General features: G+C 35.8%; 1 protein-coding gene across 2 annotated transcripts; it reads right to left on the bottom strand.

Moving 5' to 3' along the window:
* Positions 1 to 9: 9 nt before the first annotated feature.
* LOC121423162 (methyltransferase-like protein 27) lies at positions 10 to 25727 on the bottom strand. Of its 2 annotated transcripts, XM_041618464.1 has the most exons (7): positions 25549 to 25727; positions 21114 to 21204; positions 19435 to 19563; positions 12372 to 12500; positions 5471 to 5609; positions 4378 to 4473; positions 10 to 939 (listed from the first exon to the last, which is right to left on the bottom strand). In XM_041618464.1, the coding sequence occupies exons 3-7, from the start codon at positions 19531 to 19533 to the stop codon at positions 722 to 724; spliced, it is 681 nt and encodes a 226-aa protein (XP_041474398.1). In that variant the 5' UTR covers positions 19534 to 19563; positions 21114 to 21204; positions 25549 to 25727; the 3' UTR covers positions 10 to 721. The 2 variants fall into 2 exon arrangements, with proteins under 2 accessions (XP_041474398.1, XP_041474399.1); XM_041618465.1 differs by lacking the exon at positions 21114 to 21204.
* Positions 25728 to 26892: the final 1165 nt, after the last annotated feature.

The raw sequence follows: 26892 nt of genomic DNA, 5'->3' as shown, positions 1-26892 counted from the left end.
CCTCTGCCATTTTTACACCGACCCTACCCAATTGTCCTGGGTGGGAGAGACCATGCGTGGATTATCACTTCGCCAAAGGCGAGGGTCGAAACTGCTACACCACTACGCTCCCATCTCGATCTCCCCCACACACGTAAGCACCAAGATAACAGTAGAGGCCACTCGGTTTTACTTTTCAAACTTGAACTTTACTGGTTTACATCTCCAATACTTATCCAGTCCATTCTCAAAGCAGTAGACACTGCGTGCATTAACTAATTTATTACTGAGCGTTTTCTCATTCTTATATAAAAAGATTTCTTACGTTTTTCATTGACTGATCTTAGGATAATCCATTTTTATGATGACCTCTTGTAGGCCCATGTTCATACTTCAGACAACACAACTACATGTAGACCTACAGTTGACATTTTTTTTACTTTATAGAATAGCCTTGAATCTTCGTTGTTTTGGAATTCGTTATACATATTCACTGAAAGTTTTTATATGTGCACATATAATAATAGGATATTGTGTTGATAACATGTGATAATTTTCAATCTATATTTAATGTGTAGTGATCGGATGTATATATACTAGTAATTCGGCTTAATACCAAATACGAGCTTTCCACAATATAAAGTATCATTCAGCACTATTGTGATCATATGCACTATTTATGTATTATCTATTTAATAACATTGTACAAAAATATTTAATGAAACCTTTCCCTTGCCAGCGGTCATTCGGTATTTTGCTCTTTTTGTGTTGGTAGTAAAATGTATGACAATATGACGCCAGGAATGTCGATGTTAATTTCTGTCGTGTATCTTATCACATCGTGCGACAGTTTCGCCAGAACGCCCTCTTCGACAAAACGTGGTAAGGTACTTTTAAGTTTAACGCCTCCAAGCTCTTCTTCAAAAGCCTTCTGTCGAGTCGCAATCACCATGTATCCACCTAATGCATGTAAATGCAGAAAAGATATGAGGAAGTGAAAAAACAACTTCGTTTAATGTATCATTTTCTTTAGCTAATGCTGTTTCTGATGATCAATGATACGGTAAATTGCCAATTCGTCTACTGACAACTCGTCCACTCACCACATGGTCTACTTTCATTTAGTCTAATGCTATTTTGTCCAACAGTTCGTCTAACAAACATTTGTTCCAATCATCACTTCGTCTAATCACCATTTCGTCTATGACCATTTCGGCTCATAACCAGTTGGTCTAATATCCATTTCATTTTCATTCATTTTGCACAATTTAACATTTAACAATCTAATTTAACAATTAGACCAAATGGGATATGGACTAAATGGCTATTGTACCAACTGGTTATTAGGCGGAATTGCCTAAGACTGAATGCAGTCCATGTAGTTAGGGTAAACCATGTGGTGAGTAGACGAGTTGACAAATTGACGAATTTACATTAAACAAATTTTTTTCGTTTTTTCCACTCCTGAAGACGGACAGTCAACCTGTCCTAAACGTCGAGTCTCTCTACTACTCATCATCTCTACTCGCCGACTCAAGCCAGCATCTCCTCATCAGCTCTACTACTCAAGCTGTTCTCACTCAACATTCCTTCTGGTTTACAGTTTTCAGGACTATTTTCAAGAAAGAATACTCTACTCTTAAATCTGCACTTTCTCGCCTATCCACCTCCTCTCTTCTTCTATCCACTGTTTCTATAACACCCCACATGGTGTACCGTAAACCACATCAGCAATTAAACGAATTGGAAATAAACCAATGATATACCAGTAGCAAGATAGATCTAGAAAAAAAAATCATTATAGTTGGGTCATTTTTAACACTTTCGTGATCGTCAATCATTTACAATCTAAAATGTGACAAATTATCATGAGGTTGGAGATTACGATTGTCGACAGTAAAATTATCTTCTGTTAGCCAAAGTGTATAAAACTTGTTTGTTGCACCACAAATAACTGTCGCCCCGCGACAATTTGTGCAAACTTTGAACCCACAAAATTGTCACCCCTGCACAAATTTTCGCCTCGTGACAATTTGTGATGCAGGTGCCGGTCTCAAATTCTTCAGCATAATGTGCCAATTTGTGTCGGCAAAATAAGAAAACTAGACCACAAATTGTCGCCCCATACCCAAATTGTTTTCAACCACCAGTCTGTGTAGTGTGTGTGTCGGGGTATGCGTCGTTGTTTGCGGTAAAGTTATGTGCTTTGTGTCAGGCTAAGTTTTGTGTTGGTGTGTGTGAGGGTGTGCATGTATTGGTGCGTATTATAATCAGTGTTTATCATCATTAGTTTTTAGGAGTTATATCAACTTGGTCTTGCAGTAGCAGTTGGTCAAACTCTCTGATCGTCTAGTATCATACGAGCGAAACCCATTCGTGGTAGTAATCTAGTAACTTCCACTCAGTGTAATTTATAAGAGTTGATAGAATATAATTGGTCGGTATCATTGCCGAATCGTCGAATTGCCAAATGGTCTAATCACCTTTTGGTCTAAATCCCAAATAATTATTTCCAGTCTGTTACAGGAATTGACCAAATGGTGTTAATAATAATAATAATAATAGGCATTTATATAGCGCCATCTATCTAGAAATATTCTATTCCGAGGCGCGTTGTTATTATTATCATTACCCCGGCTTTAGCTCAAGCTGCCTCTCAGCGCTCATGCATTCAAGGAATTAATCCTGCCGGGTACCCATTCACCACACCTGGGTCGAGTGCAGCACAATGTGGATAAATTTCTTGCTGAAGGAAATTACGCCATGGCTGGGATTCGAACCCACGACCCTCTGTTTCAAAGTCAGAAGACTTATCCACTGGGCCACAACGCTCCACAGATAGATAGATACTAGACCAAATAGAAATTAGACCAAATGGATATTACACGGAATGGTACATAGGCAAAATGACAATTAGACCAAAAGATAAACTGGTTGTAGACGAAATGGAATAAGACCATGTTTAGGATATCGGATGAGGCTTAACGGCCATTAGTCAAATTGGGATTAGACCAACTGGCAATTTAACTTCGGTGAGGCTAATAGAACAGCAGCAGAGCCCGTGGAAAATTAGGTTTTTTATCTACGTGGTCTAAAAACACTGGGACTAGTTCTCAGTTTGTCTGATAACACATCGGCTTAAAGGTATTGTTTAACTTTGTGAGCAGCCAATTCAAAAAAATTCTCAAACCAAGATGAAACATGTGTGCATTATTGAGAATGAAAAGCTAAAACTACAAGGCAAACCCGATTTTGTAAATAGGCGTCTGATAGACGCCTAAATAGTACACATAAGTGTTTGTGATGAAATTAAGATGGTGTTTCCGGACACTTTATATTTCAATTTTTGAAGCACTAGATTATTATTTTTGAACGCAATTTTTTCTGGGCTTCATTCTTGTAAGATATCACAGACACAGGTGACAGGTGTGACCTTCTAGCTCAGATTTTTTAAAAGTCAAACCAATGTTAACCAATCACTTTAACCCATTTTGTCTACTAATAATTTGGTCTAATTTGCAATTGGTGTAACATATACTTGGATACTTGATCTAATTCTCATTTGCTCTAATTGACAATTCGTCTAATAGCCAAATGGTCTAATTGCATTTGCAACTCTACATGACCTATTTTGTTTGTTTGTTAAGTGTTAATGAAATGGGGCGATAATTTGTGGTCTCATATTTTGCACAAAGCAGGTGTGACAATATGTGGTGCAGCACTTGCTTTCAGTTTCAAAATCGATGAATTTAGATTAAATGTAGCAATACTTTACGAAGCAATTGTGAATATACTCTTCAAACCAGTGATCCAGCATATTTTTACATTCTGGATCTCACTCTATTTATTCGAACCTACACATTTTCACTTTCCAATACTCTTTGTTAATCATATTACCTAAAGTCACGTTTTTGTTAAACTAGTTACTTAATACCTACGATGTTATTTAAGGGACTCTGCATTTCAAAAATAACATTGTTATGCTTAGTTCCTACTACTTATTATTATTATCAATGTAACATATTCTATTTCTATTATGTTGTGCATGGTGAAAAAGAAAACACACAAACAACCAGTATCAGTAAATTACCGGCAAATCGAATGTGTTACTAAAACCACTGGGCATTGGGAAATCTTCGAATATTCTAGCTAAAGTTACGATGTGAAGTGCTCACAGTAGCAGGGGGGGGGGGTTATTGTGAAATGCAAACTACGTTAAATTTTATTGAATTCCACCCACGCATCTCCATTCTAACAGATATTATTTATGAATAGTAAGCTCTCCGTTGATAACCTGAAGTTGTTGCAAGCACTTTCATTTTTTTGGTGTTTTTTGTATGTGTGTTAAAAGAATTGCATTTCGATTAGGCCCTTGATACATACATTCATCGACCTTACCGGGTTTTAGGAGGCGAAATATCTCTGGGAGACATGTCTGGTTCAAATGCGCACCGGGGACGAACGTTCCACAGGACATAACGACATCAAAATAACCTGATGGGAAAAAAAATGAGAATTCAACTTTGTGAATCGCAAAGCCTACATTTTTAACGCACTCATATTGGCAGATAACATGGCATTCTACATCTACACTCTAAAAAATGAAGTGCTAATTCAGCTTTTAAAGAGCGTGTATAGTGACTACACTTCGGAGTGCTGATTTGTCCAGTTCAAATTTGAACGAGAAAAATCAGCACTCCGAAGTGCAGTCACTATGCACGCTCTTTAAGAGCTGAATTAGCACTTCATTTTTTAGAGTGTATAGATGTTGCAATATGATATAGATTCCTATGCACTACACAGTCAGAATTTCGTCCCTTTGTACATCCCTAGGGGTGCACAGGCTTGTCCCTATACGAGTACCCCTAGCGGTGCACACGTACAGTGTGCATTCCTATTAATTTTTGACAGTTTTGAATAATATGCTTCGCAAGTATTGCACCAAAATGTTATTAATCCTTTAAAAATAAGAATTTAAATAAAAAATATTTTAATCTCCATAATCGAGAAGAAAAAAGGGGAAGGGGAAGATCATATGTCGACTCTCTTGAGAGCTGTGTGTAGGCAAGAGTTGACGTATAGAAACTAGAGCAAGAGAGAAAATGCATCTTTTTCCGATAAATTGTTTACCAAAGGGATTTGACAGGAAGCAGACATGCAGAAAAATCCATCCGACCCTGACCATGCAGTTGGATACTGGACAGAAATCCGAATCTGTCTACTTTACCTTTTTACCTTGCTATAGGTCTTTGAATCCGAAGGACGTGGGTTCGATTACTAGCCATGCCCATGGCGTGTTTTCCATCAGGGAGAAATCTACTCACATTGTGCTACACTCAACCCCATGTGAGGTAAATGCGGTATATGGAAAAATCCTCGAATGCCATTTTGCCTAGGTAATAGTATCATTGTTTTGCGCAGTTGAGTGTATATTCAGTGAAGAAGTTTAACAATATGTATATAAAATTTATAGCATTATTAATATGCTTACCATCAACGTACTCTAGAGGTTCGCTTGGATCAAACTTAGCCCGAACCAGCTTCGAGAAGACATTCTTCTTCTCACAAATTTTCAGCATACCAGCAGACATGTCCACTCCGTGGACATTCGTGTATCCTTCTTTGAATAGCTATGAAACAAAAGGAAGGAAAAAGATGGATCAGCGTATTATCATGAATTGCATGTATACAGGCAAAGGAAAGAGAAGAGCGTGTGCAGGCAAATGGGGGAAATAGACCAATGTACGTTATGGATAAATTAGTATAGATAATGATATTTACATTATAAATAAATCAAGAAAGAACGAATGAAAGAAAAAAGAAAGAAAGAGAAAAAGAAAGAAAGAAAGATAGATAGATAATAGTTTGTACTAAGGATTAGCCGGTTTTTATCTCAAAGGTAAACAAAAGGTACATTTATGTAGATTTTGGACATAAGATTGCAAGAGAAAGAAAGAATCCTATGCACATCATCGTGTCCAGTTGAAGAGAAAATCGCTCAAATATGAGCCACAAAAGTACATTCGAATAAAATGGGGAAAAATCAACATGCATAGGCACTGAAAATATCATCAAAATCGGTTGTAAAATAAGAAATGTTTGATATTCTTTTTTTAGTTTTGCTTAATTTCTTAAAACAGCTTTTTGCATTGCACATCCTGGTCGGTAAGTCAAGGGACTGATGTCCTCACCCATTCATTATTTCTTTTGTATTATGAAATACTATAACTCATTTTCATGTGAAACAAAGTTTCATTCCTCCTTGAATATGTGGTATTACAATTGTTTTAACATTTTGTAATTCAGTCAATTTGGTAATTATTGTCAAATTTGTAAAATATAAATATTGTAATATAATTCAAACAATAAAAATCAAAATGATTAGTGAGTGAGGGACATCGACTCCCTAATTTGCATGTAAATGAGTTATGCATGTAACTGTTTTGTGAAAACTAAGATCGATGAACTTTAAAATGCCATTACTTTTTTACTTTACATCCGATTTTGATGAAAGTTTCGGTGTCATGCTTGTTTCATTTTCTCTATTAATTCAAATCAACATTTTTTCTTGGGTGGAAGTATCTATATATTACGAAGAAATACACGTCAAAGAAATAAATCTAAAAAAATACCATACTATCTGAAACATAATTTATGACCACGTCAATAGACAAATATTATTAAGTAGACGGAGTACATGTTCTTTATATTAACCTTAACAAGACTTTACAATTTTCTTGGACTGATATTAATCCCTTTTCTTGGACTGATATTAATCCCTCTTCTGTCACCTTTTACCGCTAACATGACCGAAAGAAAGTAATTCAATTCAATTCAATTTTATTTATTTCACTTCCATCAAACAAAAACAAATTGTATACCATATACAAACATAGGTATTTGTATCCGTTGCAAAGAAACAAAAATAATAATACATATGTTGTGAAAAACACTTACACAATTTGGAGGTTTTAAATAAGTATACTATTTTTCAATAGAAATTAAATCAAGATGGAAATGGAGGGACCCACTAAAAAGCAATGCTTGTGCAATGTGGGCCCTGTTACAACCGATGATGTCGCACCAACGCATAATGTCGCAGCAACGCATAATGTCGCAATCTGCGACATTATGCCAAGAGCGTCCGACGCATAATGTCGCAGTCAACGCATAATGTCGTAGTTTTTCTAACGCATAATGTCACATGTCGCAACGCATAATGTCGCAGCAAATCGTCAACGCATAATGTCACATGTCGCAACGCATAATGTCACAGCGATATTTTCTTCAGGACTTGAGCTACAGATAGGATATAAAACATGCTTTGACTTAGTATTTTGAGACACGAAAAAGAGAATGAAATTATTTTGAAATCAGGATTACTCTTTGTATGGATATTTGTCGCTTTATTACCATTTCGTCTACTGCCTTTTCCCCACTATCGCATGGTCTGATATCATTTCGTCTACCATTAGTCAGTCAACTATCAACATAGTCCAATAACCATTTCGTCTAATTACCATCTCGTCTAATAGCCAGTTGGTCTAATAGCCGTTGTGTTTATTATCATTTAGTCTAATTGTATTTTTTTCAGTTGGTCCAACATCCATTTTATCCAATATCATTACGTCTATTACCTTTTGGTCTAATAGCCAATTGGTCTAATAACCACTTGGTGTACTCTCATTTTCGTCCATGTTCCATTTGGTCTAACTTCAGTTGGTACGCTATCACTTTGTCTAAATCCATTTCAGCTAACACTCATTTGGTATCGTTGCCACGGGTCCAATCACCAATAGGTCCAATCATTGGTTCTAGGACAATTACCCCACGGACAATCACCCTTCCGGACAACTAATCCCTGACAATTTTACCCACCCGAGGACAATTACCCCCTGAGGACAATTACCCCCCGAAGACAATTACCCCCTGAGGACAATTACACCCCGGACAATTACCCCCTGGACAATTACCCCCCTAGACAATTACTCCCGGACAACTACCCCCTGTAAAACTACCCCCGAGGACGATTACCCCCTGAGGACAATTACCCCCGACGGCCAACTACCCCCTAGGGCAATTTCCCCCCGGACAATTACCCCCTGAACAACTACCCCCCGATGACAATTACCCCCGGACAATTACCCCTTAGAAAAAATTAACCCCCCCCCCCGAGGACAATTACCCCCGGATAATTACCCCAGAGGACAATTACCAACGGGAACAATTACCCTGCCCCGGCGACAATAATCCCCTAGACAAAGGAAGTGCACAGAGTTAGGGCCTAAATAGTAAAATTACAAGGTGTTCTTGTGTATATTATCTTGGCATTTTTTTTTTTGCTTACTGTATTAAAACTAAATCCACATCTTAATCTGGAATGTGCACCAATTGTTTCATAATTCTTAGCTTCTTGTTAGATGAATTGTTTTAAAATAACAGGTTTATAGGTTCTTCTGTCAATAGTAGTGTTGATGGTGTGCGTTACCGACTTTCAATATTTCTACTTGTAAAGGTGTCTTTTTAATGTTTTATCTATTTTCCTGATTTTTCCTGAAATTAAACCCCAAATGAATCAAGAAAAAATCTGATCAGTTGGAATCAGAGAAATTAGGCATTTGTGATTATTAAGTCTAATCGTGTCTTTTCATGTATGTTCAATTGTTCTATGAAAACTTAGTATGTGGGCCAGTTTACACATTTTCTGATGTACATATGCGTAGCTATATAGCGCAAGCCCCCACCCCCATTTTTCATGATGCAGAAGGCATTGCTAAACAAAAAAAAAGAAAAAAGGCGGAAAAGGAAGAAAAAATGAAAAAAAGAAAATGAGAGAGAGGGAGAGAGAAAAAAGGAGAAAGAGCGATAAGAGAGAAAGTTATTAACATAAGATAAAGTAGAAAATATATATATAATATATTATAATGGTTCACGCCCGGGGGGGGGCACTCAGTATATAATAATGTGCCGCGGAGGGGACCCCCATTTTTACACTCAAATTTCCGTTCCAAGGCATAGCATCTTTGTCTTATTGAGAAAAAGAACAAAGAAAGCCGCTCCAAGGCAAAACATTTTCTTATCGAGAAAAAAGAAGAAAGAAATCCGCTCCAAAGCTTGTCATATTTTTCGTTACGCCGTTCCGGTCGCATTGATCTGCTACAATGAGCTGCAATTTTGGTGAAATGCGGCCGCAGAGCGCTGTCCGACCATCACCTCTGCGCGAGCGCACCCGGCGGACGTGCCGCCGGGCTAGCTACATCATGCACGCATGTCCGTTCCACAGGGATGCATCAGCACTGACACGCTAGCGATCCGTTCCAAGGACCCCGTTTTTTGTCTCGTCCGCGGCACACCCCTACCACTTTTTTGGTCGAGTGCCCCCTTCCCCCTAGGGGTCACGCTTTATTTTATGCCAGAGAGAAGGTGGGGGGATTTTCCGGGGTAATTGTTTGGCGGTAACTGTCTGGGGAATCATTGTCCTCGGGGGCATTTGCTGGGGGGTAATTGTCTGTGAAATAATTGTCCAGGGGGTGATTGTCCGGGAGTAATTGTCCTCGGGGGTAATTGTCCTCAGGGGGTAATTGTCCTCGGAGGCTAAATGTCAAAAGGTGGTTGTCCGGAAGGTGATTTTCTGGGGGGGGGGTAATTGTCCTAGAACCGGTGATAGGACCTAATGGTGATTGGACCCATGGCAACGATACCAAATGACTGTTAGCCGAAATGGGTTTAGACAAAGTGATAGCGAACCAACTGAAGTTAGACCATATGGAACATGGATGAAAATGGGAGTACACCAAGTTATTAGACCAATTGGCTATTAGACCAAAAGGTAATAGACGTAATGATATTGGACAAAATGGATGTTGGACCAACTGAAAAAATAAAAATGAAAAAAATAAAATAAAATGAAAAAAAAAATACAATTAGACTAAATGATAATAAACACAACGGCTATTAGACCAACTGGCTATTAGACGAGATGGTAATTAGACGAAATGGTTATTGGACTATGTTGATAGTTGACTAACTAATGGTAGACGAAATGATATCAGACCATGCGATAGTGGGGAAAAGGCAGTAGACGAAATGGCAATAAAGCGACTAATATCCATACAAAGAGTAATCCTGATTTCAAAATAATTTCATTCTCTTTTTCGTGTCTCAAAATACTAAGTCAAAGTATGTTTTATATCCTATCTGTAGCTCGAGTCCTGAAGAAAATACCGCTGTGACATTATGCGTTGCGACATGTGACATTATGCGTTGACGATTTGCTGCGACATTATGCGTTGCGACATGTGACATTATGCGTAAGAAAAACTACGACATTATGCGTTGACTGCGACATTATGCGTCGGACGCTCTTGGCATAATGTCGCAGATTGCGACATTATGCGTTGCTGCGACATTCCCGACCTTTCGTTTGAGGACGCGAACGCTTATTTACAACGGTCGTTGACTTTGGAAGGGACTTTTTGGGCCCGTCATCATGGTCGTAAAACTCAGTCCTGCAATGCAAATTGTGTGACATGAGATTTTTTTTTCGTTTCGCATCTGCGACGGAAACACTCAATATGCGTTTCGTGTGCAAAATTCTGGTTGCTACTATGGTAACAGCGATTTATCCGATTGAGGACGACTTTCCAAAGCCACATTTGACTCCTCCTAGAGCTCGAGAGGCCGCCCGGGGGGCCCACTTCCATTGATTAGTGGATACCAGTAGCGACCACCCGTAAAAGGGGACAGAGTGGGCAGGTACGTTACGTATATAGGCCTATGTAACGTTATAAGGGTGTCAAAACGATGTTTAAAATGCTGAAATAAGGGATATATATTCAATACTTGTAGGGTTACACAAGCCAAATACTTGTTAAGAGATGCATTTTCATAATCTGGAAAAGAATTGCTTCCCTTGTTTAGCATGTTTAGGGTACTTTTCGAAACCCCATGGTCGTGCCTGGTATCCACTCATCAATGGAAGTGGTCCCCCCGGAATTTGAATCTAATCCCCATTTCTGGGGAATGTAAAACATAATGCCCCTCACATCGTGTGCGAGAGGCATATCGTTTGTGTATAAGGAGTAAACAAAAGAAACAAAGAAACAAAAGGAAACGAGTTCAAAGGTATCGCATATGATGTGTACATATCAACGCATGCGAAATGTTCGGCTGGAGAGGTTGATCTTATCCATGAAATCAATTGCCAGTGATCCACCAATAATCCACATTAAATGTAATATCGATTCGATGGACTGTAATGATCTATATTTAAGCCTTCATTCAGTAAGTTTTTCCTCACTCAATATGTTCTCGATTTGTTTGAAAAACCACTTTCTTCTCCATGTCATAAATCTATTTTAGGTTCTGCATTTTGAACATCTCTAGCCATCAGTCGTAATATACATGCATGTATGCGGTACGGGTGTCGCGGAAAGGGATTTTGCACACGAAAAGCAGATTTGTAGGGCCTGTAACCCCCCTGTTACACAAAGCTTAGCATTGATCGTAGAGCAGTTTTCTACGTTTGATTCTATTGACTGTAATGCACAATCAATCTTAAAAATCAAGTGTATGATTAAGCGTTAACTTTTGTGTTAGGGGACCCTAATACTAGCGTCCGTGATGATTGCGAAAGGTCCCAATTATCGGTTGTAACAGGCCCCTCAAAAAATAGATAACAAAACCAATAGCAAATACAAATACAGACATATGTAATCAAATGAGAAAAGATAAATAAAATAAAAGAGAGCGAAATAATACTCACAAAATGAATACGAAGTTATCAAAAAATAAAGTTTGTATAGGACAGAACGACCCGTCATTGTAAGGTCAACAATCATGGGCCTATGATACTTTTAAAGTAGAAATTCATCTAACAGTGAAAGATATAGAAACAGCAAAGACATTTGCCCTGGGAAGCAGGGGTGCCGAAATACCACCCAAGATTTCCCTTGGACGGAGGTGCTGCGTACACAGCCATCAATCCCTGGAAACTAGTATGTATGCTAAATAGCAGAAATTAAACCCAAGTCACCTTTCTTTTGTAGCAAAAATCCGTTTTTTTCATTGACAAATTTTCCCTGGACCACAATCACCTTCAGTTTGTAGGCAAACCTTGTTTTTTTCGTTGTTCTGATTGTAAAAATTGAACCAGCACCCCTGTTAAGATGTAGTTTTCAGGGCCCTAAGCAAAGAACCACCGAAATAACATATCCAATAACCGCCAATTACTTGGATCAAAACTTGTCCCGCTGAAACTTCTCATATAAAGCTTATTTAGCTAGCTTTGTGTAGTGAAGAACGAACTTTAAAGAGGTCTAAGAAACGAATATCATGATTTACTCCTTTTTCTCGAGAGATGTAAGACAGGGTCTGTTTATAGAAATAGTCACCTCTTCCCCAACAAGTCCTGTACCGCATCCAACATCAAGTATCTTGACATTTCGATTCGGCTCAAGCTGGATGACCGCCCTGGCTGTTTCATAAGGAGCGTTGTATAAGAAATGTGGATCATGCATTCCCTGAGGAAAGAAGCAAAATCAAAATAAAAGAAGTCAAAAGACGAAAACGGAGATGAGAGAATGTTGTCTTTGAAATGGCAAATCTAGCCTCTAAAATCAAAGGTTCATTCGTACCTCAATGATCTTCAAGTTTTCGTACCTCAATGATCTTCAAGTCTTAATCCAAATATAACACCAATAGCATAAGATATCTTTGTAAAATTACATTTACATGAGAAGACCATGACAGGTTTTCATCTATAGAGTGATTCCAAGAAAACTAATTGTAGAATCTTATAATATGCTATTATCGTTCAAGTAGATATCACTAAGATTGTTCAAAAGTTTCATTTTTTTGTTTTGAATATCATATAATTTGTCTTAGAAGAGTTAATAACCAACTTATTTACAAGAAACCACTCTTCGATCCTAGGTATTTCTACATTCAGGATATAATTTAAATCGACAATACTTTTACCTGACAAAAAAACTTGTATCATCCGCAAAAATAATAGGGCACAGCTGGTGACTAACATATTGGACATCATTGATATATAACAAGGGGCCGAGGATTGAACCTTGCGGCACGCCTGTTTTAATTTGCAGTAATTGTGAATTTATACCACTGATGGATACAAACTGTTGTCTGTTACTCAAATAACTCTTAAACCATTCTAAAAAAAAGTACTACTTATACCATAATGATGAAGTTTATATAATAGAATTTTGTGATTTATTGAGTCAAATCTTTTGACAAGTCCAGAAATATACCCAACCCAATATTTTTTTTCAGATGCTGTATTGAGATTTTCAATAAATTCCAACAGAGCCATGCATGTAGAATGTCCGGATCGAAATCCAATTATTTTTTGTATAATATATTATGTTTATTTAAGAAGGACATTAGTTTGTTATAAACTAGTTTTTCAAATACCTTTGAGAAAATAGATAAAAGTGAAACTGGACGATAGTTTGTACACAAATGTTTATCTCCTTTTTTTAAATAAAGGCAAGACTTTGGTTGTTTTCAAAGATTCTGGAAAGCATCCAGTTTCAATAGAAATATTGAAATAATGTGACAGGACTGAAGCTATTGCATGAATTGACTTTTTTAAACTCTGCTATCAATTTCATCATGCCCCAGGCTCTTGCTATCTTTTAATACAAATACAGCATTTATAACATTAGCTTCAGATATGGCTGTACAAAAAAATGAATGTGGGTAAACAGTAGTTAAAAAGTCTGACGGATTCTTGTTAAAAAGACGTATGGTATCAAGAATACTATCTCCATTAGGAACAAAATATTGATTAAAATGCAACAAAATATCACAAGGTTCTGTTAAACATGTATTGTCAACCACCAGAGATGAAAAGTCAGATTTCTTTTTGTTTTTCAAAACATTAATTACCTCCCAAGTTCCCTTTAAATCGTTTTTAACGGAACCAAACTTTCTTTCAATCTCTCTTAGCTTTTCTAACAGCAGAATTTACAATAATCCGTTGCTTTTTATAAACAAATTCTGTGTATGATGTTGTATTTTTAATAAACTTGTGGTAAAGGGAATTCTCTTTGCGACAAAGCGTTTTCAGTGATTTATTATGCCAGGGGCTCCTTTTTATTGTGTTTTCTCTATATTCAAGCCTAGGAAAATGCGTATCTACTGAATACATTCATAGATATATCGTACATATTATTTACATCAAAATTGAAAGAAGAATCAACAATTATTCCACGCTTCTTTTTTTCTTGTTTTGTATTTATGGCTAGGGACTCCATAACTAACCAGTGGATACCCCCCCCCCCCCGGCAGCATCAATGTTTTAATATTTGACTCAAATTACTTTGCTCCAAATTGAAGAATTGTTAAAGAGAATAATGTTACAATGCAGACCTCCGATTGTTATCGGGCTTCATGTAATAGATATTAAGAATGGAACAATTCGATGTTTCCAAAAAATCATCCATTCATAACTATCCAACAAGGCAATTGGGTAAATTCCATTTACCACTTTTAAGAACTTTGCTGGCTCTGAACACATTTATATATGATGGACCGAAGTTATGGAACTCACTTCATAATGATAAAACAACTGCAAAATCTTTGAACTCTTTTAAGACTAAATTCAATTATCTCTATTAAAATCTTATAATGTACCCTCAATTTAAATCTAATTCATCATCTCTGTCAAGTCATCATTTTTAAGGGGCCCACATTGTACAAGCATTGCTTTTTAGTGGGTCCCTCCATTTCCATCTTAATTTAATTTCTATTGAAAAATAGTATACTTATTTGAAACCTCCAATGTGTTGCCCAAATTGTCAAAAAAAAAAACAATTGTGCACTCAATTGTATTTTTATTATAGTAAGGAAAACTGTGTATGATTGTAAAATAAACAATACAATTCCTCTTTTCAGTATCATTAAATCATCAATAATCAATTATTACCAAAATGAAAAATACATTGCCCAACTTAATTTCAACCAACACAGATTTGACAAAAGATGGTTTCGATTGAAAAATCTCTTAGTAGACCGGCCAAAACGATTTTTTATACTTTGGACGGCAAAATTTGTTAATGCTTGCTAATGCTTGGCATCCCAGCTAAAAGTTTTGCAAAAATGCCCAGGAATAGCGTACGGCCGGATGCCAAGCGCAATTTTGCGTGAAAGTGTCATTTTTAGCGTAAAATCTGGAAGACTGTCAAAAATCACGCATTTTGATATTTTGACGGCTTATCATCATAATTTTGATTATCTTTGATATGAAATTAGTTTTATTCAGAATTTCAAATTATAAGTCTACTAAATATGCATTTCAAATTTGAATATTACACACACACATATTAGTAGACCGGCCAAACCTCAAAAAGTGCTCTAGATAAGGATTCGACGGCAAAATTTGTTAATGCTTGGCATCCCAGCTAATAGTCTTGCAAAAATACCCAGGAATAGCGTACGGCCGGATGCCAAGCGCAATTTTGCGTGAAAGTGTCATTTTTAGCGTAAAATCTGAAAGACTGTCAAAAATCACGCATTTTGATATTTTGACGGATTATCATCATATTTTTGATTATCTTTGATATGAAATTATTTTTATTCAGAATTTCAAATTATAAGTCTACTAAATATGCATTTCAAATTTGAATATTACACATACATATATAGCACAGGGAAACATAAAACAGCGGTTTCCTCGAAATAAAAGATTGTGAAAACTATCAATAGTTTGAAGTTTTGTTACGCAACATAAATTCTTCGATTTGAATGCGTTTATCCATCGAATGTATAGTAAATGTCCTAGTGCCACAAATATTAAAAGAATTTTCAAGAAAGATGGTAGATATCTCATTTTATGTTATCCGAAAGGATATAATGTGCATTTTACCATGTGCGCATTTTGAAAAAAAAATTGAAAATACCGTACATTATGTACATAATTACATGTATAAGTACATACTAAAGCGAGTTTTTATTTACATGTAAAAGTCCATAATAAAGCGAGTTTTTAATTAGATAGCACAATTTGTCAATTCCTTGCATCCCAGCTAAAAGTCTTGCGGAAATACTGAGGAATAGCGTACGGGTGATGCCAAGTGCTCTTTTGCGTGAAAGTATCATTTTTAGCGTAAAATCTGAAAGACTGTCGAAAATCACGCATTTTACTATTTTGACTGATTATCATCATATTTTTGATTATCTTTGATATGGAATTGTTTTTATCAGAGTTTCAAATTATTAGTCTACTAAATATGCATTTCAATTTGGAATATTACACACACATATATGGCAAAATGACACAAAAAATCGTGATTTACTCGAAATAAAAGTTTGTGAACACTATCAATAGCTCTTAGTTTTTTTACAACTCAAATTCTTCGATTTAAATTGGTTCATCTATTGAATATCGTTCGTTTGTAATGTCACAAATATCAAAATAATTTTTTTAAGTAAGGTGGAAGAGATATTTTCCGAAACGGGACATGCAAAAGTTATCGGGGAGGGGGGGGGGCATTTTGAGTGTAAAATTGAAGATACTGTAAATTATAAACATAATTACATGAATAAGTTCTTTAAAGGACAAGTCCACCCCAACAAAAACTTGATTTGAATAAAGAGAAAAATTCAACAAGCATAAAACTGAAAAAATCATCAAAAATCGGATGTAAAATAAGAAAGTTATGACATTTTAAAGTTTCGCTTTATTTCACAAAACAGTTATATGCACATCTCGGTCATTATGCAAAAGAGGGAACTGATGACATCACTCACTCACTATTTCTTTTGTTTTTTATTTTATGAAATATTTTCATTTTCTCGTCAATCTCATGTGAAATAAAGTTTCATTCTTCCCTGAACCTGTGGAATTCCATTATCTTAACATTTTGTGGTTCAGGCAAGGAGGTCATAATCGTCAAAGTCGTAAAAATTGAAATATTGTATAATGTAAACAATAGAAAACAAAAGAAATAGTGAGTGAGTGAGTGACATCATCAACTCTCTCATTTGGATTATCTGGCTCGTTCATATAACTATTTTCTTAAAAATAAGCGAAACTTTGAAATGTCATAACTTTCTTATTTTATATCCGATTTTGATGAAATTTTCAGCATTGTGCTTGTCTGATTTTTCTCTATTGATTCAAATCAACAATTTTTTGAGGTGGACTTGTCCTTTCAAAGGTCATTAAAATTAAAGTGTCATTAATTTTTTTCTATACGTTCAAAGTTATAATGAAATTTTGAAAAATGAACTTTGGTTAAGATTTCAAGGTTGATATGACGCTGTTAAATCAAAACTACCGTCACCTCCACCGGAGAAGTGGCTCCTTTAGTCCTGCTCTGCAATGCCGACGAGACAAAAAATAGGTACTGCCGTGCAACGGCCATTTTTTTTAATATACTTTGATAATCAAATAACTGAAGTAACATGTAGATTGACAGAGTGGTTTAAAAATGCTAATTCAATCGCTTTATTCATACATGTATGTTTTTATGATTTTGGATATAGATATTCCTGTAAAATTAATGCTGCCATGGTAACGGCAAATTAAATATCAGACCTATTTCTGAATATCGCCACAGGTAGATTTAAGTTCAGCACCAATTCATTCGTGGAAATAGCAAGAAGATCGAACCCTACAAAAGCAAACATAATCCTATATAATATCATGACGAGTATCGCACTGATATAAGATATGTGCAATATCGATGTAATATTGTGCGCTGTTTATTTTTTTATCAGAAATGCGCATCTGATAAAATAATGTGCATCGTTATATTTCGCATATATAACATAAAATGATATATATCTTGCATCTTATTTCAGTATTTGTTCTCACTATATGTGACATGACAACAATTATTAAGTATTTATTCGGTTAGCACTAAATCTTGACGAAATTGAGCTGCGGAACACAAACATTATACCATTAATAATTTTTACAAACCTCTATTTTGAGTAAATCGCGGTTTTATATTTCCCTGTGCCATATGTGTGTGTGTAATATTCAAATTTGAAATGCATATTTAGTAGACTTATAATTTGAAATTCTGAATAAAGATAATTTCATATCAAAGATAATCAAAAATATGATGATAATCCGTCAAAATATTAAAATGCGTGATTTTCGACAGTCTTTCAGATTTTACGCTAAAAATGACACTTTCACGCAAAAGTGCACTTGGCATCCGCCCGTACGCTATTCCTCAGTATTTCCGCAAGACTTTTAGCTGGGATGCAAGGAATTGACAAATTGTGCTATCCAATTAAAAACTCGCTTTATTATGGACTTTTACATGTAAATAAAAACTCGCTTTAGTATGTACTTATACATGTAATTATGTACATAATGTACGGTATTTTCCATTTTTCTTTCAAAATGCGCACATGGTAAAATGCACATTGTATCCTTTCGGATAACATAAAATGAGATATCTACCATCTTTCTTGAAAATTCTTTTAATATTTGTGGCACTAGGACATTTACTATACATTCGATGGATAAACGCATTTAAATCGAAGAATTTATGTTGCGTAAAAAAACTTCAAACTATTGATAGTTTTCACAAACTTTTATTTCGAGGAAATCGCTGTTTTATGTTTCCCTGTGCTATATATGTATGTGTAATATTCAAATTTGAAATGCATATTTAGTAGACTTATAATTTGAAATTCTGAATAAAAATAATTTCATATCAAAGATAATCAAAAATATGATGATAATCCGTCAAAATATCAAAATGCGTGATTTTTGACAGTCTTTCAGATTTTACGCTAAAAATGACACTTTCACGCAAAATTGCGCTTGGCATCCGGCCGTACGCTATTCCTGGGTATTTTTGCAAGACTATTAGCTGGGATGCCAAGCATTAACAAATTTTGCCGTCGAATCCTTATCTAGAGCACTTTTTGAGGTTTGGCTGGTCTACTATTATTGTTTGACTTACACATGTAAAATTATTTTGTCAGTTCATTGTTTATATCAGTGATTGTATTATTCATTGTACTCTGTATATATTGATTTTTCATTGCCAATAAAATCCCTGTGGAGGGAAAAAAGATTGAAAAAAAAAATTGTCCAAGTGTTTTTTTTTTCACAACATATGCATTATTGCTTTGCAACGGATGCAAATACTTATGTTTATATATTGTATACAATTTGTTTTTGTTTGATGGAAGTGAAATAAATAAATTTGAATTTGAATGGAACACCCTTCCCCCACCCCCTCGATCCGTTTTATCCCGTGCAGCAAGATTGGAAGGCATGGGAGCCCACCCTAGAAAATGTGTTTTTTTTATTGAAAAGCAAAAACGATATGCTCGATATCCGATGAGGATTGCCGATGGGTTTCCGCTTCCCAAATTTCTGTGTTTACTCATCATACATGGCGTCTATGGTCCAGCAGTTTTTAATACGACAAATACAAAAAGATACTCATAATTCTGTTTTACCTCATCGTAGTACTCGCATATTTCGTCATATTTTTTCTCAAGTTCATCCACATCTTTGGTGTCTCGCAAACCTTTTGCTTTCTCACTCCAGGTAGACATGATGTTTCCTCTTCAAACTGATTTTTATTTCTGTTAATGATAAAAATTATATACTGTTAACCGTCTTCTACTACGACTACTACTACTACTTCTACTTTTTCTGCTACTACTACTACTACTACTACTATTGCTGCTGCTACTACTACTACTATTACTACTAACATTGGCGTATCATCAGCATTAATTTAGTTACCTGTATTATAAAGTCCTGTGGAGACTACATTAAATGCAACTCCATTTGATAGGGAACTACCCCCTCCTCCTTCTACTACTGCTACTAGTACTACTACTATAGCAGCAGCAGCAGTAGTATAGTAGTAGTAGTAGTAGTAGTAGTAGTAGTAGTAATAGTAGTAATAGTAGTAATAGTAGTGGTTGCAGTAGTAGTAGTAGTAGAAGTAGTAGTAGTAATAGTAGTTGTAATAGTAGAAGTAGTAGCAGCGGCAGTAGTAGTAGTAGTAGTATTAAAAGTAGTAGCAGTAGTAGTAGTAGTGGTAGTGGTAGTGGTAGTAGTACACTCTAAAATATTCGGGTAAAAATGCTCCATGAGGGTAATTATGTGTCCAACCAATCTTGGGCATTTCTTTGGGGCATTTTTATTTATCCAGTGTGATAAAAAAATCCCATTCTAAAGTAATTGCTGAATATTTTTAACCTAACTGGACAATATGCTTCCCGCATTGGGTAAAATACTGCCCCGCTACGCATAGGCCTACACATATTATATGTAAATAGTTTTTGTTGTTCTGCTCTAACGAGCCTTGAGCATCTAATCAAGATGCAAAGTGCGCTATTCAATTCTCATGTATTAATATTATTATTATGATTATTATTATTAATATTCTATTCACAACTAGGGACATCATATACAACACTGAGGGGAGATTATGCTGCTGGTCCTGAAATACGCACTCCGTGACACAAATGGGGTCATTATACCAACGCGCAAAAAAATTAACAACACGTACGCACAAGCAATAGAAAAAAAGTGTTGAACTCTGACTTAACCTTTCAGAGTACTAAGGACCGAATTCACAAAGGTGGTTTTGAAAACCCACGGTTGAGTCCATGGTTTATGCAGATTTTCTGTATAAATTACGCTTAATTTAGCGCGTATCAAGAAGCGGATCTAGAGGGATTGATGAGAGTACAAGCACATACTACTACTACTACTATACTACTAGACCTATTACTACTACTACTAATACTGAGTAAGATAGTCCTTATTCAAAATTATTCGGGCATACTTATTCTGCCGTTTATGTATCTTAATGGTGTTTATTATTGCACAGCTTCCCCAAGATGTACAACAATATTAAGGTGAAATCATTGCAAAATATAAATTCTTTAGAATATGGCGGAAGGAATGGTTTGATTCTCTTAATACAACCTATCGTACGAGATATTTTAACCATGATACCCCATGTCATGCTAGAGTCAAGTGTTACAACCCAAGTATTTTGATCATATTTACATTTCTATGAGATCATTTCAATATTTTATCATTAAAGCATCATTTTCAATATTTTCTCATGACCAAAAGTCATGACTTCTGTCTTTTGTTGGATGCAAATGCATACCGTTACGGTTGAGCCAGTTACATCAAAATCACTTTGCAGATTTTTTGAACCTCCTTAGATAACACACCATGACAGGACAGAGCAGTATCATCTGTATAAAGAGACATTTTAGAATTAACATTCAAATTCATAGTACATATATCATTGATAAAATTACAAAATATCAATGGACCCAATATGGATCCCTGTGGAACGCCAGATCTAATTTTTACACTTTCACTGATACAATTATTAACTATGACAAAATGTCTCCTGTCTGTTAAGTATGCTTTCATCTAATCATATTCGTTACCCTTGATTCCATAATACTTAACTTTTCCAAGAATGAAATTGTGTGTTACGTAAATCGAGGAAAATATCTCCGATGATTCGTCCTTGATCATTTATATCAAACAAATAGTCTGTAAATTCAGTTAGACATGTAATAGTAGAATGCAAAGGTAAAACCTGACTGGGAACTCGTTAGCAGTTTTTTTTCATTCAAGTATTCATAAAGTTGATTGTGGATTGTCTTTTCTAGTAGACAAGGCAGGTAATAATAATAATATAGGTATATTTACCCAGGAAGTCGCTTCAGTTACGAAAACTGTTCTCCCAGCTGGCCCTGCTATTATCATTACCCCAGCTTTAGCTGGGTAGTCTAGATCTGGACGTTCGTGGTTATTTGTTTGGAAAACCCTGCACGCTTTCACCGCACACATAATATACCCGCCCGACTTTGTTTGTGGAGGTAGGTGAAAGTCGGGCGGGTATATTATGTGTGCGGTGAATGAGTGCAGGGTTTTCCAAACAAATAACCACGAACGTCCAGATCTAGACTATTAGCTGGGCTGCCTAGGCGCTCAAAGCATTCAAGGAATTTCTTCCTACCGGGTACCCATTCATCTCACCTGGGTTGAGTGCAGCAGTGTGGATAAATTTCTTGCTGAAGGAAATTACGCCATGGCTGGGATTCGAACCCACGACCCTCTGTTTCAAAGTCCGAAGACTAATCCACTGGGCCACAACGCTCCACAGGTAGAACAGATATCGGTCTGAATTTATCGACATCATATGATCCTCCTTTATGTATTAGAGTAATTCTTACCGTCTTTCAATCTCTTGGAATAATTCGTGTTCGCAAGTCATATTGTATAAATATACCAGTGGTTCTACTAAAAAGAGCCGCCAGTTTAAGAAGCTTGTAATGTGTGCCATCTACTTTGACAATGCCTAAAAAACGTAATTTCTTTTTATTTCACTGAATTTAAATTGACATTCGAGAAAGGATAATGTTTTTTTATTCTGTTTTTATTATAACAAATTGAAATAAATCACAAAATTTACAAATGATTATTAGGTGATTGCAAATCGCATAAAACGCAAGTTAGTTACACCAAAAAACCAAAATACTTAATTAATGCCTCAACTGACAGCCCCCCCCCCACAAAAAAAATGTCCCTCTGACTTAAGGCTGAATTAATTCTGAAATGTATGAAAATATAAATGGTCGCGCTTAAACGGTTTTGTATACACGCTCTGTTACGTAACGGTGGTGCATTTTGGCCTATTCCAAGTGTGCAGCAGTGATGCATTTCTTTCTATGTTGACCACCATTTGTACATCCAGGATCTGAGCAGGGACATTCCCCTAATCATATCCAGCTCATCACATCATAATCTTGTGCATGTTCAGAAGGACAAGAAACATAAAAAAATGAATTTGTTCGATGATTGATAAGGGGAATCAATGCAGAAAATGTGAGTGAAATCACCTGAAAATAAAGGGGAATCCACAAGTCAATCACACTTTTCAAAAAGGAACTTTACCTGATAAAATTTTGACCTTTTTTTCTTTTAAAAAGTTACATTGAATTAACTTGACCTCAGTACCTTCTTAACTAAAAAGGCAATGAAAACAAAAATGCAATATATTCTTTGAATTAGGCATGAAACAGACATGACCCATTGTCTCAGTCATTGTTCATCTCCCGTTATCAACCATGAAATGAACTGTCAAATACTGTTTTTGCCCTTCTGAAAATGCTTAAGTATGTGATTTGATGAGCCTGTTTAGATCATGGTAGGTATCTGTTCATTTCCCTTTGTAAGTTTGACATCATTAAATTCTTTCTTGTTTTACTTTGATATAGGTTTAAAAGAACTTTCTTCTGAATATTACCACAGTTCTGAAATTCATTCTGATAGTGGTTTTTTAAAAAGCTTATTCAAATTGTTTACTCTATTTCGAAAATGCTGAATTTTTTGCCACCAACATATTATTTTGGTTTTTCGGAATTGTTGACAGTAATCCCTTTCTCGTGCTAAATTCAGATAGCATATTCATTAATGCATGTTACACCTCTTTGCTTACGACGCGCTGATATAAATGGGGCATGTCTATCACAAATTTCCAACAGAGTACTTATAAAGTACTCCATAAGTTTTCTACATCCTGACCAGATGAATAAAGTTCTTTCTTGTCAATGTTGCTCCTATCTTTTAATGTGTCAAAATAAAAATGTTTGAACGAGCTAAATTTGTTTATCTTTGGAGAGGTTTATATTAACCTTTAATGACAGTATATATTACATAGTAATCACTTAAACCTGTTATTTGTAATAATGACACTAAGTGAGTCAGAAATACAAATTAAATCAATAAGTGATTGTCTGTTACACTGTTAGAAAATTTATCCTCAAAATAAAAGAAGTTCCTGCAGCAGAGTCTCGAGAACACCTGTAATCTTACCGATTTGCGTAATCTTACAAGAAATTGGTATTTGGAGTATGGAATCTTACAAATTTCCTTGAATAAAACATCCTTTTCCCCTTTTTAAACAGACCTGTTCTGTTAAATTACAGAAAAATTCCTGTTTTATGAATTTACAGAATGATTCTGTTATTGCTTTCTGCAAAATCTTCTGTTTATTTTCTGTAAAATCACGTTTTTTTTAACAGTGTAGGCATAACTCTCGTGGGTTCAGATTCAACCTGTGTCATCTGCTCGGTCATACATAGATTTTTTTTTACTTCTGTTTTTGACAGATTGAGATCAGTTAACATGTTACGGTTATAATATCATGTTGAGACTGACAAGTTTACATTAAAAACATCTTAATTTAACAAGGTACGAGTTGTCTTGAGTCTGATTCCTGTTGAAGATGGATGGCTGTAGCGTAGGTCTACTTAATGACTCTTTGTACTTAGAAATAATATTTTGGGGGGTTGTTTTCGTTTTATTTTCTTTCTATCGAAATTTCTATATTTAACCATATACCGATGATTGTCAAATAGATATTTCCTTCGAGCTATTGCCATTTTCTATAGCTTCTCTAACACAGTAAAGTAATTATTACGATTGTTGAATGAATTCGAACGGATATACGAGATTGCAACATCAGCGTGAAAATGGTTTTAAAAACAAATGAAAGTTTGAACTGTTTTGAAGTCGAAATTAGATCTATATGCTATCGCAGAAAAGAGCCTAAGATAGTGCTCTCTCTCGGATTCTAATACACATAATTACTGTAGCAGATGCTATTCGAATGGGTGTATAGATTGATGAAAACAGTATATAGGTTTATGTAAGATTACTTTCAACACCTCCCAAAGTAGTGTATCCAAAAAAGAATGCATGATGTGGAGAATATGAAACATCAGGTTCATCCATACAATGGAGAAGTCAATAATGTGTCATGGTAGCAATAAACATATTCAAACAGTGAACCAAAGACAGGATAGCGTTTGTCAAGAATATGATATTTTTAGAGTTTGTTTAAGCTTAAACTTTCCAGACATAAGAGAAAGGCCTCTAGACAAACGTTCAAATTATTGTAAAATTGAAAATTGAAAAGAAACCCTAAAATTATTGCATGACTCGCTACACGTATAGCTCGGAAAATAAAATGCGATACTACATGAGGGGAAGGTAATGCTGCTCCTGGCATGTTTAACGATCTTCATGGCTATATTATACGGTATTCAATATCACTGCAATTGTTGTTGCAGCCTTTTCATATTAAATTCATAGCAAGATCTTTTGTTAGCGCTCAGCATATCGCCACAGACCCGTTTCCGTTGACCCTGACCCTGGCGAAGGCAAAAATAGTATTAAAAAAATTGCTACAGAGCGACTAGTGAATAGGCTTGACACATTGCTAGCTATGTACTACGCGTATGCGAGAGAGAGAGGGAGAGAAACGCAGTATACGTTCGTCTTTAGTAGATCTAGATTATACAGATATATTAGTAGCGTTATTAGTATGCGAGAGAGAGAGGGAGAGAAACGCAGTATACGTTCGTCTTTAGTAGATCTAGATTATACAGATATATTAGTAGCGTTATTAGTATATATCTCTATGATCTAGATCTAGCCGATCCATCACGTTACAGTAATCATAATAAACAATTAAGCATAGATCTATAACCCATTCATAAATAATAACATTGTCATACCAACAAAGTTGACGGAATGCCATCTTCCACGACAAGGAGAGCAAATTACAAGCTATTCGGAACTTGTCTAAGGCAGATGAATAAAGCATATAGGCTTATGATAAGAGTTGCTGCGCTCAGCTCAGCTCAGCTAGCTTGATATCACTGATCTCTAGAGCTAGAGATCAGTGCTTGATATGCACAAATTGTGTGCGGATAGCTATAGCGGTGGTGCATGTTTCTACATCTCTATGTGCATGTTATTATGTTGCGGACTTTTGAGTCGCGCGCATAGAGATGTATATTATTGACACTAGAGTAATATCGCTCGCATTGACGCGCGCGTAATGCGGCTGTGATTCCATGGCCCGAATTCACAAAGGTGGACTCTACAAAATCCACGGATTTTAGAATCCGTGGATTTTTGAGTCCATGCATTCTGGAAAATCCACGGATTCTACCAGACCCACGGTTGAGTCCATGGATTCAACCGTGGACTCAACCAATCCACGGATTCAACCGTGGATTTTCAATCAAATTTAGGGACATCCCCTTTTTGAGACTGCACTGCGCATGCTCAGTGTCGTGAAAACAAACATCTGCAGCATATACACAATATACAAAAAATATTATTCTAAAATAAATGTTTGCTGGTACCCCCCCCCCATCTCCCAAGAATTATGTTTGCTGGCATTGATTGTTGTGTATCTTTACACACACACACACACACACACACACACACAAATAGAAGTACATCATCAGCTAGCTGCACCTGATCAACCATGGCCCTGAAGTGGCAAAAAGCAGAAATCCATTATTTAATCGAGTTAATCTCAGATAGACAGGATAAGATATGTAACTGAGAAACTAATCACAATCCTTTTTACAGCAACCAATTCCACATCACTAAAGCACCACTGGATCCATCTTTAAGAACAAGGTAATCACTGATTTCAGACATTCCAATCCTTTATACTTAAACATCATCACCTAATCTAAAATATCACAGCATTATATTTGATTTTGACACACACAAAAAACATATCATCACCATGATCACTCTTATGAATGGGAATACATCTGGAATAAGTTCAAAGCACAATCAATTCAATTTGATAACAGACAACAATTTAATATATTATTTTGTCACATTTTCTACACATGAATAACCACACTTTACATGATTATTTAACTATGATTACGTAGATTATGACTGTTAAAATTAATTTTTCTGCAAGTCAAGTGACATGCATGTAAAAATTAAAGAGGGCAAGAGCGCGGATTTATAACACACGGCTCTATGGGAGAATATCACATAGTTCACTTTTTTACATTATATTTTCAATTTAATGCTGTATGCAACTT

This window comes from Lytechinus variegatus, chromosome 10 (assembly GCF_018143015.1).
Source record: "Lytechinus variegatus isolate NC3 chromosome 10, Lvar_3.0, whole genome shotgun sequence".
NCBI classification, from domain to species: Eukaryota; Metazoa; Echinodermata; class Echinoidea; order Temnopleuroida; family Toxopneustidae; genus Lytechinus; species Lytechinus variegatus.
This window is presented reverse-complemented; position numbering and strand designations above follow the sequence as displayed.

Excerpts from the sequence above, each read along its gene's own strand:
- LOC121423162 (XM_041618464.1), bottom strand. The coding sequence starts at position 19,533 with ATGTCTACCTGGAGTGAGAAAGCAAAAGGTTTGCGAGACACCAAAGAT. Across the intron at positions 5,610-12,371 it reads CAGGACTTGTTGGGGAAGAG|CTATTCAAAGAAGGATACAC; the intron begins GTGACTATTTCT and ends TTTGTTTCATAG. Across the intron at positions 940-4,377 it reads ATTTCGCCTCCTAAAACCCG|GTGGATACATGGTGATTGCG; the intron begins GTAAGGTCGATG and ends TACATGCATTAG.